This window comes from Mustela nivalis (genome assembly GCF_964662115.1).
Source record: "Mustela nivalis genome assembly, chromosome: 6".
Classification (NCBI taxonomy): Eukaryota; Metazoa; Chordata; class Mammalia; order Carnivora; family Mustelidae; genus Mustela; species Mustela nivalis.
Genome location: NC_139025.1, coordinates 125330189 through 125343521, shown reverse-complemented (window position 1 = coordinate 125343521; position 13333 = coordinate 125330189). Strand labels below are relative to the sequence as shown.

Below are 13333 nucleotides of genomic sequence, written 5' to 3'. Positions count from 1 at the left end.
TGTCTGACCTCACAAGACGGACTTGGCCTTGGGGCCCAGCTCCGGACTCCACCCATCCTGCGCTTGGTGTGGGTCTCGGGCTCTGGACACACCAGCGGGTACCAACCTCCTTGTTCTGCTGCGTCTGCTGCCACCTCCACCTGCGCTTTAGGGCTTCTCTTTCAGCCCCTGTCCTCATCATGGTGTAGAGAGCTTTCCGCAAAACCAGGTCCCGGTCGTGAAACCCCCACATTCCTGCAGCGGGATGCCCATAAGGAGCAGAGGAGAGAGACAGGTCGTGAGGAGGGGGACAAGCCAGGAGGCCACTCAGACTGCCACGACTTACCAGGCCTGGCCTCCTGCATCTGAACACACAAACACGAGTCATCTGTCAGCTCTTCATTCCTCACGGTGAGCTAGCAGTTCCCCTCTGCTCTCTTTCCCCATTTCCCACTGAAGCAAGTCGGTGAATGAAGGAGCATGTCCCTTTCTCAGAGAACCAACAGTGGATGAGATCCCCTGCTGCCTCTCTCTGGGATCCTTGGTAAGCTACTGGTAAGGTTTGCGTTGAGGGTCCTAATGTTCACCGTCCAGGTTTTTGTTTTTGAGTGAAAGATGGTCTTTGTGGATAAGCTGGGGACATGTCCTCAAATAGGGCCTCAAGCCAGGATGGCAATCAGACCCTGGCTTCATCTAAGGTCTGCCACATCGGATGTCTCAGCCCTAAGCCATCTCGACCTCCTGAGAAGCAGAGCATCAGTGAGCACCACTGCAAACATCTGGACCCAAGAGAAAGTACCTGCATTCAGGGGAGAAGGTCTTTTTCCCCTTACTCCCTACCCAGTCTGTGTTGGGGGTTGACGGGTTATAAGAAAAGCCAGCCATCTCTGAGTACATTCTTGGGGCAGCTCAGATGTGGTCAAGAGACCCAACAAATGGAGGAAACAGTAATGAGAAGTGCAGCTCTGGCTATGGGTAAAGAGCGGCGAAATCCATCCATCCATCCATCCATCCATCCATCCATCCATCCATCTATCCGTCCATCCATCCATTTAATTAAGTGGCATTAGTTCCACTTAATTAATTCCAAACTTATTTCATAATAGGGATGAGGCACCATTCTTGGTTTTAGGAATACCCACAGCGGCCATCAGGACAGACTAAGTTCCTACAATCTGAGAGTGCACACTGAGTGAATGGGAAGCAGCCATTGAATTAGCAACTGGCGTAAGCTGTCAGGGGTAGAGCACCATATGGAGAGATGAAGCAGGACAAGGTGCTGGTTGGTACTGGTCAGGCAAGAAAGGGGACATCAGGGTCTAGTGGTGAAGGAGGGAGCTGAGTTGCCATCCCAGGCAGAGGGGAAGGTGGGGGCCAGCCCCAAGGGGGCGTCTATGAGTCATACTTAGGAAACAGCAAATGGGAAAGGTGTCTGCAGGTGGGATCAAGGGGACAAGGTGGAGAGCGGAAAGATGGACTTTTAAGTGACCCAGGAGAGCTTTTAAAAGAGGAGTGGCCTGCACTGACCTAATCTTTAAAGACTCGATCTGGCCATGCATCCTTTTGTGCAAAGACGTGCAACAACCAGAGGCTGCTATGGGTTTTCCATCAACTGAGGCTTTTGTCCCTTTTTTACAACATAGAGAAGAGAAGTAGCCATTCCTGCTTCTTTTATAAACAGGCCGAGCTGATCCTACTCATCCCTCAGCCCCACCTGCAGGGGCCTCTCGGGACTCTCCCAGGCACGGCAAGTCCAGCCTCCATTCCCATGGCTCCTTGTTTGGATCTCTTTTGCAGGGAGGGTCTCCTGCCCCATAAATGTTTGCTTACAAGCGTGGCTCAGAAATGATTTCTGTCATTTCTGTGTGTGTCCCACAACCCTAGGTCAATGTCAGACCTGGTCAGCAGGTTCAATAAGCATTGCTGGTCAGTGTTGCATGGCTCCTTTGATCAGTCAGGTCAAACAGCTAAATCCCATGAAAGGAAAACAAAGTACCAGGAGAAAAGAACCAATTGGTGATGAGCTCCAGACTCTGCTAGGGCCTTGCTGGAGCAAGGCTGGTCCACAGGACACTTTCTCTTCTTAGGCAGACTGGAGCCCCACTGTGCTCACTGGGAAAATGCCTGCCCTCAGACCAGATCACGGTGGCACGAGACCCTATCTGTGGCTTTGCCCACCTGGAGCAGTGAACAATGCAGTTCCTGAGGGACAGAGGCATTTCCCTTTGTACAGAAGTTGTTGTGTGGCACAGATGAGAGACTTCTTCTCTGATGTTCTTATGTCCTTTCCAGATTTTACACACAAGATGAAAACATTCCACAATAGGGGAATAGTTGATACGTTATGATAAAATATGACACAAATACCAAAAACCTATTTTTGAAGCATAATAGCATGAAAAATTCACAATAGAACTTTAAGGGGAAAATGCTGGATTCCACACAGTGACCATAATGAGATCATAATTTCACTGGAAGAACTGACAAAAGATAATATGCCAACACATTAAAAGTGATCATTGCCGGGTGGTGGGGTTGTTGATTTTTATTTTCTTACCATGATGAATGTGAAATACTTTTACAATATCAACAAACAGAAACATGTTCCTTGTGAAATGGAAAGGAAGCGGGTAGGTGGGAGCCCTTGTGTTCCCCCCACCCGCAGCCAAACCTGTGGAATGTGGAATGCTGCCCTTGCTCTGGGGCTCCGTTCTCCGCCGAGGCTCTCAGGTCCCTTCCCAAACCCCGTGCATTTCCCTCTGTGGGGGTTAGTCTCACCTCTATCCTCCTCTTGTTGAAGAGGCCTCACTACAGGGTTGAAGAGAGGTTTGGGGTTGGGTCCTTGCTCTGGGTAAGAGCATCGACCATGTTTACCTGGGGAGGTAAGTTTGACCAACAAGAATATCCTCGGTCAAACTCAACTAAGAATATTCTCATTTTAGGGTCTCATTGGTGGAGAGAGACCCTTTACTGTAGGACTCACGAGGACAGCTGGGGGTCCAATCCGACCTGTCAAAACCGGTTTGCCTCTGTGTATAGAAGGATGGACCTAGAAGGAGTAATTAAGCTTCTGGGAAGTCTACCATGACCCCCTCAGTTATTCAAATAGTGCTACCAATGATTGTACACCTGCTGGTATGGCTTTCTGCAAAAGCTCACATCTTCTCAGAAGGTTGCTGACTTCTTGGTTGTATATTCTGACTATGCTGATTCACCTGTGATTTACCCAAGAGATTTACCCAACCTATGTCTTTTTGTCAGATTCCCCTGTACCAACAATAAAAATCAACAATCCCACCACCCAGCAATGGCCACTTTTAATGTTTTGGCTTACTATCTTTTGCCTATCCTTCCAGTGAAATTATGATCTCACTATGCTCACAGTGTGGAATCCAGCATTCTTCCTCCTAAAATTCAATCCAACCTACATCTTTTTGTCAGTACCCAAGTGATTCCCCTATGATTTACCCAAACCATGCCTTTCTGTCAGTCCAAGTGCATGGACTGCTATCGATGCAGTGGCCCCAAACCATCCAACCTAAAGTGCTGCTCCCCAAACTTCCTGCTCAAGGCCAACTAAGCTCAGCCCTGCTTCCAAACATCCTTAACAAGATGTTTGGAAGCTTTTCCATGAAGTCTCCCTACCTGGAATGTCCTCTCTAAAAATCTTTCAAGTCCTTCAGATCTCTCAATAAAATCCCACCTCCTCCAGGAAGTCCTCTACATCACAATCTCTAATTCTCATTCCTGCGGCTCATGATTAGGCCCCTTAGACCCCCTATCAGGTCTTTTCTCATGTGTGCTCTGTGTCCCCACCAAGCCTGTCAGCTGCTTGGCAAGAAGGGCTAGATTGTTGGCTACCACCCCTGGGGAATCTTCCAGATGAGCAATGTTCATGGCTCTACTTAGCAGATGCCTGTCCTTTAACAATGAGCAGAACAGGCCTGCAGCACGGCTGCCCTCGGTCTCTGTAGTGGAGCTTACCCAGAGAGGCGGCGTGTAAAAGGCAGTTCCCATCCCCTGTAGTGGCCAAAGGAAGAAGCCGTTTACAGCTCGTGCACACAGTGGACCACCAGTTCAGGCGACCTGGAACAGAAACTCACTTTAGAAGAGATTTCCAGAAGAGACCATTGTAAGTGTTTGCTAAGTAAGCATAAACATCAGCAGATGATTTTTGAGAGGTTCTAGAGAACTTCAGTGGGAAGGTAGATCATTATGGCTACTTTTAAATAAAATACAGATATTTTTCCCCTTCTAAGATAAGAAATGAGCAAACCCTCCCATTAATTAGCAAGAGGATTGAGAAACCCAAGGATGAAGCCTTTTCTCCTTGAATCTGGGGACATCTTATACAAAAAGTAAATTTTCTCTTTGTGCAGTCTCCTTGAACAGTTTCCTCTTCCGAAAGTAGTTTTTTTCTTTTGCACCATCCTTTTTTGAAGCATACATACCTCCAAAAGTATAGTTTATGTTTAATTTAACACATCAAAATCATTATAGCTACTTAGGTATATTCCTATTAAATCTCATTAACACATCTTGAGACTTCTGCTTCCAGGAAGATGGAGTAGACATACTTACCCCCATTTTTTCTACTAAGTACAACTAAATATACTGGACATAATGTATAAAATAACACAAGAAGACTGAAAAGTGGTGAGAATAGGCAGATGGACCAGGAAACCTGGGATCTGAGAAACAACATGGTGGTAGGTTCCCTGAAATTTCTTTTTTGTCCCCAAATCCTAGACCAGGTACTGTAGAAGTTGGCAACCTGCAGATGCCAATGAGGGTAGACAAAGGAATCATGCTCTCTCTAGACAAGATATCAGGAAAGCGGCAGCTTAGGAAGATAGACAATAGTGCTCTATTTTAGCAAAATGACACAGAAGAAATTGTAGCCTGTTAGCATCCTGGCTGGCAGAGGCCAAGTAGGGAGCCAAAACTTCCAACCATTACCAGGCAGTAATGAGTCACTCACCACCTGCTCCCCCAATGCCAGATGGTGTCAGAAAATGCTGAGCACATAGCCAGCACTTTTTGCTGGGTGGTAACACGGACTTCAGCCCCTACCAACTGAGAACAGATGGGGAGCCTGGCCTTTCTCACCCATCTGGTAATAATAAGGTCCCACGCTCCTTCCTAGCAGTACCAAGAAGCCCATTCCTCCACAGGTGTCAACAGAGGCAGACTGGAGAACCCTGCTTTCACCCTTATCTGGTAGTTACTACCAATGTAGAATTCCAGACCTCCCATGAACAGAAAGGGTGGTGAATCCGTCAGACCTGCAGTAAAGAATCCTAAAAGGATTCAGTAAAGGATACTTTAGGGCACACAGAAGGAATAAAGGGGCTGGCAAGGGCAAGTATGTTGGCAAATATAAATAACTATTGGCTGCTTAAAGCAATAATAAATATGACTTTTTGAGGATTCAAGTATACCTAGAATTAAAACACAGGACAGCAATAACACAAGACACGGGGATATATACTAAATGACATAAATCCCAACATCCTTACATTGACCAGGCAGTGGTACAAGTGCTAACTTATGGTAAATTCTAATAGCTGGAAGGTACATTTTAGAAACTGTACAGTAACCACTAAAGGGATAATTAAAGAATGTACAACTGACAAGCTAGTAGAGAAGAAACCAGAGTAATAAACATTCTTAAATAATTCAAATGAATAAAAGAGGAAAAAAAGACACAATAACACACAAAAAACAAGCAGCAGGAGAACAGATTTAATCCAAAATATACCAGTATTTATATTAAATGTAAATGAACTAAATACTAATTAAAAGACGGATTGTTAGCCTTGCTTAAAAATAAACCAGTATATGCTGCTGACAGCAGACATCATAAATATAATGACACAGAAATTTAACAGTAACTAGGTAGAGAAAGATATACCACTCAAAAACTCAGCAAAAATAAAGTTGGTAAAGTTCTAATGATGTCAGATGAAGGTGAACAAGATAAAGAGGAATATTCATAATGATAGCACAGTAAAGTCAAATGGAAAATGTACCGATACTTACGGTATGTATACTTAAGACTTAGCCTAAAAAGCATACAAAGCAAGTATTGATAGACTCCAAAGAGAAGTAGACAAACACCAAATCAAAACCAGAGATTTTCAACTAAACTCTCTTGATAAATAATAGAATCAACAAACAAAAACTTCGGTAGAGATTAGATGAACATAATTCAATAACTTGAATTATGTGAACTTGACCTATAGGTAAACCTCACCCACTGCAAAATAAGTACATATTCTTTCCAAGTCACATGAAATATTTTCCAAAATTGACCATACAATGGGCCATTAAAATGTGTCAACAAATTTCAAGGATTTGAAATCATTCACACTATGTGTTCTGGCCATACTAAAAATAAGCTAGAAATCAATGAGATAACCAAGAAAAGTAGTCAGCTTGGACTGCTATAACAAAATACCACAAACTGGGTAACTTAAACATCAGACATTTATTTCCCATAATTGTGGAGCCTGGAAGTCCTAGATTCACATGCTGGCTGATTTGGTTCCTGGTAGGAACCCTCTTCGAGGTTTGCAGGTGGCTTCCTTCTTGTTGTGTCCTCAAATGGTGGGCAGTGAGCTCTGCTCTCTTCCTCCTCTTATAAGGACAGTAATTCCATCATGGGGGCCCCATTCTCACGACTTTATCTAAATTTAATTACTTTTCAAAGGCCCTACCACCAATTACCATCACCCTAGGGATCAGAGTTCCCACATATGGATTTGGGGAGACGTTAATATTCAGTCCATAACAGTACCTTCAGAAAACTTGCTCATTGAATATGGCTGTCCCCAAAAGGGACCATGCCCTCTCAATTGCTTCCCAGGGAATAAGCAAGATGAACAGGACCGAGGTTACATAGAACTTTTTTGAAAATTCAATTCCTCCCTGGCCATTTCTGGCCATGTTGCTTCTTTCTTGTCTGTAATGGCATCCCCAGGCTGGCCTGTTTGGCACACCCTGTGGGTGACAGTTTAAACAAAAGGGAACCTAGGGGATTCAGACTTAATTATGATTCAGTTTTATAAAAATGCTTTTGTCCCTCTTACAGCTGTCCTTTGTGGATGAGAGGTCAAGTTGTGATTAGGAAGTGCTTGCAAACAAAGGGGAAGTTACAGGCACTGTGATAGCCTTTGACAATTTTGTAAGGGATAAGGGGAAGCGAGAACTCCAGCATGTGGGGAAGGAACATCCCAGACCTCAGAACATATCAGGAAGGTGGTACATTGATCATGTATCAGGATCACCCTGTAGGCTTCTACAAGAAGGAAAATGCTCCTGTGAGATCTCCCAAATGCTGGACATGTTTCAAATGTGGCAGCATCCTTCTCTTGTGACCCAGAAGTCCCAAGTTTTCTGCCAGCATCCAGGAAGCCACAGAAGACAAGTTTATTAGCTTTGAAGCAGAGTAAAATTCTGGATATCTCACAGTCCTTGACACAAAATAGAGTTTTTCCAAAGCCTCATAAAATACAAAGTTTATCTGAATGATAATCTTGCTGGGTAGAGTATTCTTGGTTGTAGGTATTTTCCTTTCAACGCTTTGAATATATCATGCCACTGCATGGTCTCTGTGGCATAGATTTTTTACTTTGGGGGAATAGAGTAGAATAGCCACCTCTTGGGGCCTTTAACTCTTTGTGGAATTTCAGTCAAATAAGAATGTTTATAATTGATATTTCCAAGAAGTTGTGAAAACATTTAATTGAAAAATAATTTTTTAAGAGAGAGAATTATACTAATAGGATTCGAATAGTCAGAGGGGTGTTGCATTATTTACATTCCAACAAACCACCTGTTGTTATTAAGAATTAATTTTAACAAAGGGTGTTACTGCTTTCAGTAATCAGTAACGAAATATGAAGGACAAGAACTACAATAATGCGGGAAGTTAAGGCCCTCAAAGGTACATTTAGTTCAGATTTAGAGAATTACTGCCTAAGGGATTACCTCAATAGCAAAACTTAAAATAATAAACTGTGACAGTAATGTGTTTGAATGGGATACTGATCTGCTCTACAGTGCTTTTGGCGAAGATTTAGTAACTGCATTTTAATGATAAGTGATCTTATTAATACAAAATAATTGTACCCTTAATTCTAAATGAAAACATGTATTGAAATTAACACTGCAAAATTAAATGGACAAGCCTCTATTATTGATGATGTTAATGCTTATGCTAACAAATTGGGGTATTCTGACCACTTTTGAGTCACCTTTTTAAAGCTAAATGAGAAAGGCAATTAAGGGCCTTAATTGATTGTGCCACTGGATCACTGGTCAGAGACGTAACTGGAAATAACATGCCATCACTGGGTATCTTCTTTTTTTTTTTTCCTAGGTTGTGAAATAGCAACCCGTCTCACCTGACTTTTTCCAAGACCTTTTAAAAAACATCCAGTCTGGGAGATATTAAAACTGGGTTGCCACAAAGTAGAAGAAAAATTACAATTTTTGGTTACACAGCATAATGGGCTTTAACCCCTGAAAGCCCAGCTCATTTAATGTTAAAGTGGGATGGCCCCATTCATTCTCTGAAGTGTTTCAAGCTGGTAGTGGCCCCTCCCAAGAGCCAGGGGGTACCATATTAATGGAGAAACAGGGGAAGGATCGTGGGAATATGCTAATGAGGAGGTGATCTGCATTAATACACAGACCCTGTGGTTTGCCCATCTAATAGCTTTCCCCTCCCATCCTTGCTCCCAGAACCCTGCTGTGACAAGATTCCTTCCCTGCATTCCATGCTTTTTGCCAGGGACCAGTGTTGGTGTGATCACATACAGCCCCTTGGCCCACGGGGCAGCTACTGGGAAAGTGTTGTTCATCCTTCAGAAGGGACATAGACAGGGTCTCTCCCTTGTTTCCTTAGATGATATGTGGGGACGTGTCCCCAGATGCATCTCTAGCCATATGGCACCCTGAAGGGAGGCAGCACTGATCTGCTGTGTGTACCTGGTCCTTGAAGACACAGGGAGCTTTCAATCCTGCCATAAGCGTCCCTGTCCCCAGACTTCCTGTTCTTCACATCGACTTCACAGTCAATGGTCCTGCTGGCTGGGTTAGTGTCTCCTGCTCGCTGCAGGGCTGACCAAGAATCCCTCAGTCCTGTGCAGGGGAGGGGGGTGCACAGTCCCGATTTACAGTCAAGGAAACAGGCTCAGAGAGTCAAGGAACAAGCCATGGTGCACTGAATCTTAAAGGCGCCATTGCTCAGGGAGGGCAACGGAGGCCAAAATCCCATCCTGAGCAAAGCTGTTCTAATTAAGTTGGATTTGGTTGAGTTTGTTGGCAAGCTGGTTTTAACTTCTGTGAGCTGGTATGATTTCAAAAAATATAGTCTTCCCAAAGTAGTGGAGCTGAAGTCATAGACCCAGTCTTTCTACTGGGCTGCCTTAGAGAAACAAGGGTTGTTCATTCTCCCTTTTCTGCTCTCACTTGTTTCTCTCATTCTACTTTTACTGTGAAAATTTTGAAAAGGGCTGAGGGCAGTACACCCACCACACAGAACCAGACCCCTGCAAACCCTGTCATATCTGCTTCAGCTTGTTCCTTTTGATGTTTTAAGAGGAAAAATCTAAAGATCGAGTTAAGGTCGTTTCCCCAGTGTTCATTCTCATTCTTCCCTCACTAGTAGCACCACAACAGGAATTTGGTGACCTCTGTGTTATAGAGCATAAAAACAGGTACATTCAAGGTTGAAAAATGTGTGTCCTGCATGAGGCTTCTTCCTCTGCTCCTGGTTTCCACATCAAAACCATTTTGTTTCCTTCTTTTTCATATTCCTTCCTCCCTCTCGCTTCGTCCCCCCCCCCCCCCACCGTGCTTCCATCTTCCCCGACCCAGCATCACTCATAGGCAGTGCCAGTGTTCCGGCAGAACAGGCTCGTCCCCTTTCTTTCCCCACAGAGCACCCAGACCAGACAGTTCACTGCTCGGACCTCCCCTTGTTCCAGCCACTCTTCCAGGAACTGGGGGAATAAGCCAGAGTCATATGGCCCCTAGGGAGAGGTAGTGGTGAATGAATCCCATTGGGTCATTTAAGAATTGGATATGAGATAATAGGCTGGGACCCTTGAAAAGCGAAAGAAAAGATAGGGGGAATGAAAAAATGCGATATAACCAAACGAAATGCAGAAACTTTGGGTTCTGAGATGAAAAAAATTGCGGGCTAATTGGGAAAACGTGAATATGGACCCTATATTAGTTAGCATATTAAGTAAATGTTATTTTTGTTAGAAGTGGCAATGTTTTGGTTTCATAGGATAATTTTCAGATACACACTTGCAATACACGTTCAAATGGTTCAGAAAAAGGTTATGTTTATATAAAATAAGAGATAAAGTAAATGCGACCTAACTCTGAAAACTGCTGACTCTTGTTGCAAGAAATATTTTCCTGTAGGTTTAAAAATTTTCAAAATAAAACGAATGCCCTGTGGATTTGTTTCAGTTTTACCTTTGTAAATGGGGATGCTCTATTCTGGTGCCAAAGACAGTATCTATGTAAATTAACTCATTTGTCTTGATTTAGTTTTTAAAAAAATTGAGTTGAATTCAGTTAAACACACTTTGGGGGAATCTAAGTGGTGCAGTTACTAGTTCCACCAGATTATTCCTCAATAGACGAGTTGGAATTTTTACAGTTTGGTTACAATTTTCAAAATTTTCAGAGGCACCGAGCCCAGAAGCTTACAGGCGATTTCTCTGATGTGTCTCAGGTCGATTCCCTTTTGCATCCATGCAGACAGCATTAATAAATCACCATCCTTTTCAGGGCAGACATGCTAATCAATCGTTAGAAACAGAAGACCTACTCATCCTTTTCGGTTTAGAGCTATGTGCAATAATGACCGATTGTTTCACATTGACAATGGGGACAAAATGAATTATTCACCCATAAAGCAGGCTTTGGAAAACCTACTTTTGCAGATCTGAGGCCAGAGAAGGAGACAGTTGAGGCTCAGAGAGGTAGCCAGCAGAGTGTTTAAGCAGAGGGACCTTGGAACTAGATTTTCTGAGCTCAAATCTTAGTTCCACTACTTCTTAGCAGTAGGACCTTGGACAAGTTACTTTGCCACTCTAATGTCTCAGTCCCCTCTTGAAAATTGTGGATAATAATAGTATTGATCTAGTAGAATTTTTATGAGCAATATGTAATTCTCTATTTGGGAAACACTTAAAACAGGGCTTGGCATAAAGAAAGTACCGTATATGTGTTTTTGTCAAAACAGGTCCAAAACCCTGGGTTAAAGCAAGGAAGGTATTTATGCATAAACTAATAAGTGAAAAAATGAACCACACCCTTTGGATTGAAAAGTACCTTTGCATACTGAGGCCCTTTTGGGGGTAAGCATAGCTGCTTTTGCACTCCTGGAGGAGAGGTCTAAGGAGAGGGCTCTTTCCACTCAGACTGCCCAGTGCTGCTCAGTGAGGTCAAATGGGGCACAATGAGGTGAGTACAGGAAGAGAGGAACTTATACAGTAATGGGCTTTTCTGCAATACTTTTATTGAATTTATAGAAGCGAGCAGCAAAAGGCAGGCTGAAGGCGAAGCCCCCCACCCCCTCCCCCAGCCCAGGTGGGAGATCTGTGACATTCCTCAGGCACTCCAGACTGCCCAAGAACAAAGGAAAGGGAAAAACAAACGGTCAACCGACAGAGATCACAGTCCTCCCGGATCTGAGTGTCAGCAGTTTGCAACTGTCTTTATGATTTACAAGAAAAAAACAATCTCCAGAATCTCCTATAGACTCAAATTTCCTGGAGTCCTAACATCACCCTCCCCTCTAGAGGATCCAAAATCTTATATAATCAGTTACTTCTCACAACCCCAGGGTGGCTCGTTCTGCCCACCCATACTGTCTCCCTCCTATAATAAAAACACCCTTTTTTGCACCAAAAACATCTCAAGAATTCTTTCTTGGACATTGGCTTCTGAACCCCACCTCAAACCACATCAGGAGTATTGGTTCAGAGTGAACTGAGTATTTTAAAAAGTGGTCTTTCAGTACAGATGGTTTGAGAAGCCTCACTTAGAAGTCCTCAGAAATGCAAATTATACCTTTGAATCAAGTCGGTATCTACAAACATTCACTCTTTAGCTTGTAGTATTAGGAGAAAGAGGCTTTTTAATGAAAAAAAAAATTGAGTAAGTCTAAAGAAAAAGGAATCACATTAGGAATATAAGAAAAGAGGAGGAACCAAGCTGGCCTTACAGGTATCAAGTCCAAAAGATGGAATAAAATGATTCTTCAGGAACACTGAACTCTTTCTTATATCCCTACAACTTCCTGATTATTTTTATTTTTGTTTGTTATTCTCTATTTAATTATTCCAAATTTCTTTGCCATACTTAGAAAATCCAATTAGAAATAAGATCTTATCTGCATGTGTGTAGAATGGCAAGGACAGTGGGAGCTGAAGGCTTTGTCCTCAGTCACTGGAAAAGCAGCCCCTCTCTCTGAGACAAGGGGGAGAGACAGATTTAAAGAGAAAAAGGAATCAGGGAAAGTAATCCTCCTTCTCAACATTCCTTTGAAATGTATATATATAACTCTGAAATAAAGTGTGGTAAATCCCCAGTGACCAAAAATAAATTTGTAAGGAAATTAGAAATATGCACTAACCCTGTGTCTCCTGTAGGTGGAGACATTTTGCCTGTTTTATCACTTCAAAAGAATCTGAAAAAAGGCTTTGAGAATCTTGTGATGTGGGGAATTGGAACCAGGGAACCCTCACCCCACATGAAGTTAGGACCCTCAGAAACTACCTCCTAAGTGCAAGGATTAGAAATAATGTTATCCCTGGCAAATGAAGCTGGGAGGGAAATGTGTCTCTTCTAGACTGGGCTTAGCAGAGAAATAAAAAACAAAACAAAACAAAATAAAACCAACTTCTTCCAGCCATGTTGTAATTATTGATTTAGCTCAGATTTGAGCTAAAACTGATTTGTGACTTGTAATGCCTAAGCAAAGAGATTAACATAAAGGTTGGTTATAGGATGGTAATTTCCTTTGGGAGTCTGGCATAAACGAAGAAACAAACAAATATATCATACTCAAAATAGTTGAGAACACCCTCAACTCAGACCACAAGATTCCCAGATAATATTCTGCTCACATCCCCAAATTACAAGTCCAACCAGAAATCACCCATCATGAGTAAGGCTTATTGACACAAAATCATAGGTACCTATGGCCTTGCAGCTAAAAACGGTCAGCTAGAGATTACAAATATGCTTAAGATGTTGAAAAGACATAAAAGAATGAGACAAACATTTCCAAAGAATAAGAGACAGATTTGGAAAACAAAAA

The 13333-nt window shown here is 42.8% G+C and overlaps 1 protein-coding gene across 1 annotated transcript in view; it reads right to left on the bottom strand.

The window, feature by feature from the left end:
* The window catches only part of OTUD7A (OTU deubiquitinase 7A), a 363957-nt gene that overhangs the window by 50981 nt on the left and 299643 nt on the right, over positions 1–13333 (bottom strand). Inside the window, exons 7-8 of the mRNA XM_082736328.1 lie at positions 3964–4065; positions 107–234 (exon numbers count right to left, since the gene is read on the bottom strand). Coding sequence (XP_082592454.1) covers positions 107–234; positions 3964–4065 — 230 coding nt within the window. The remainder of the gene's footprint in view (positions 1–106; positions 235–3963; positions 4066–13333) is intronic.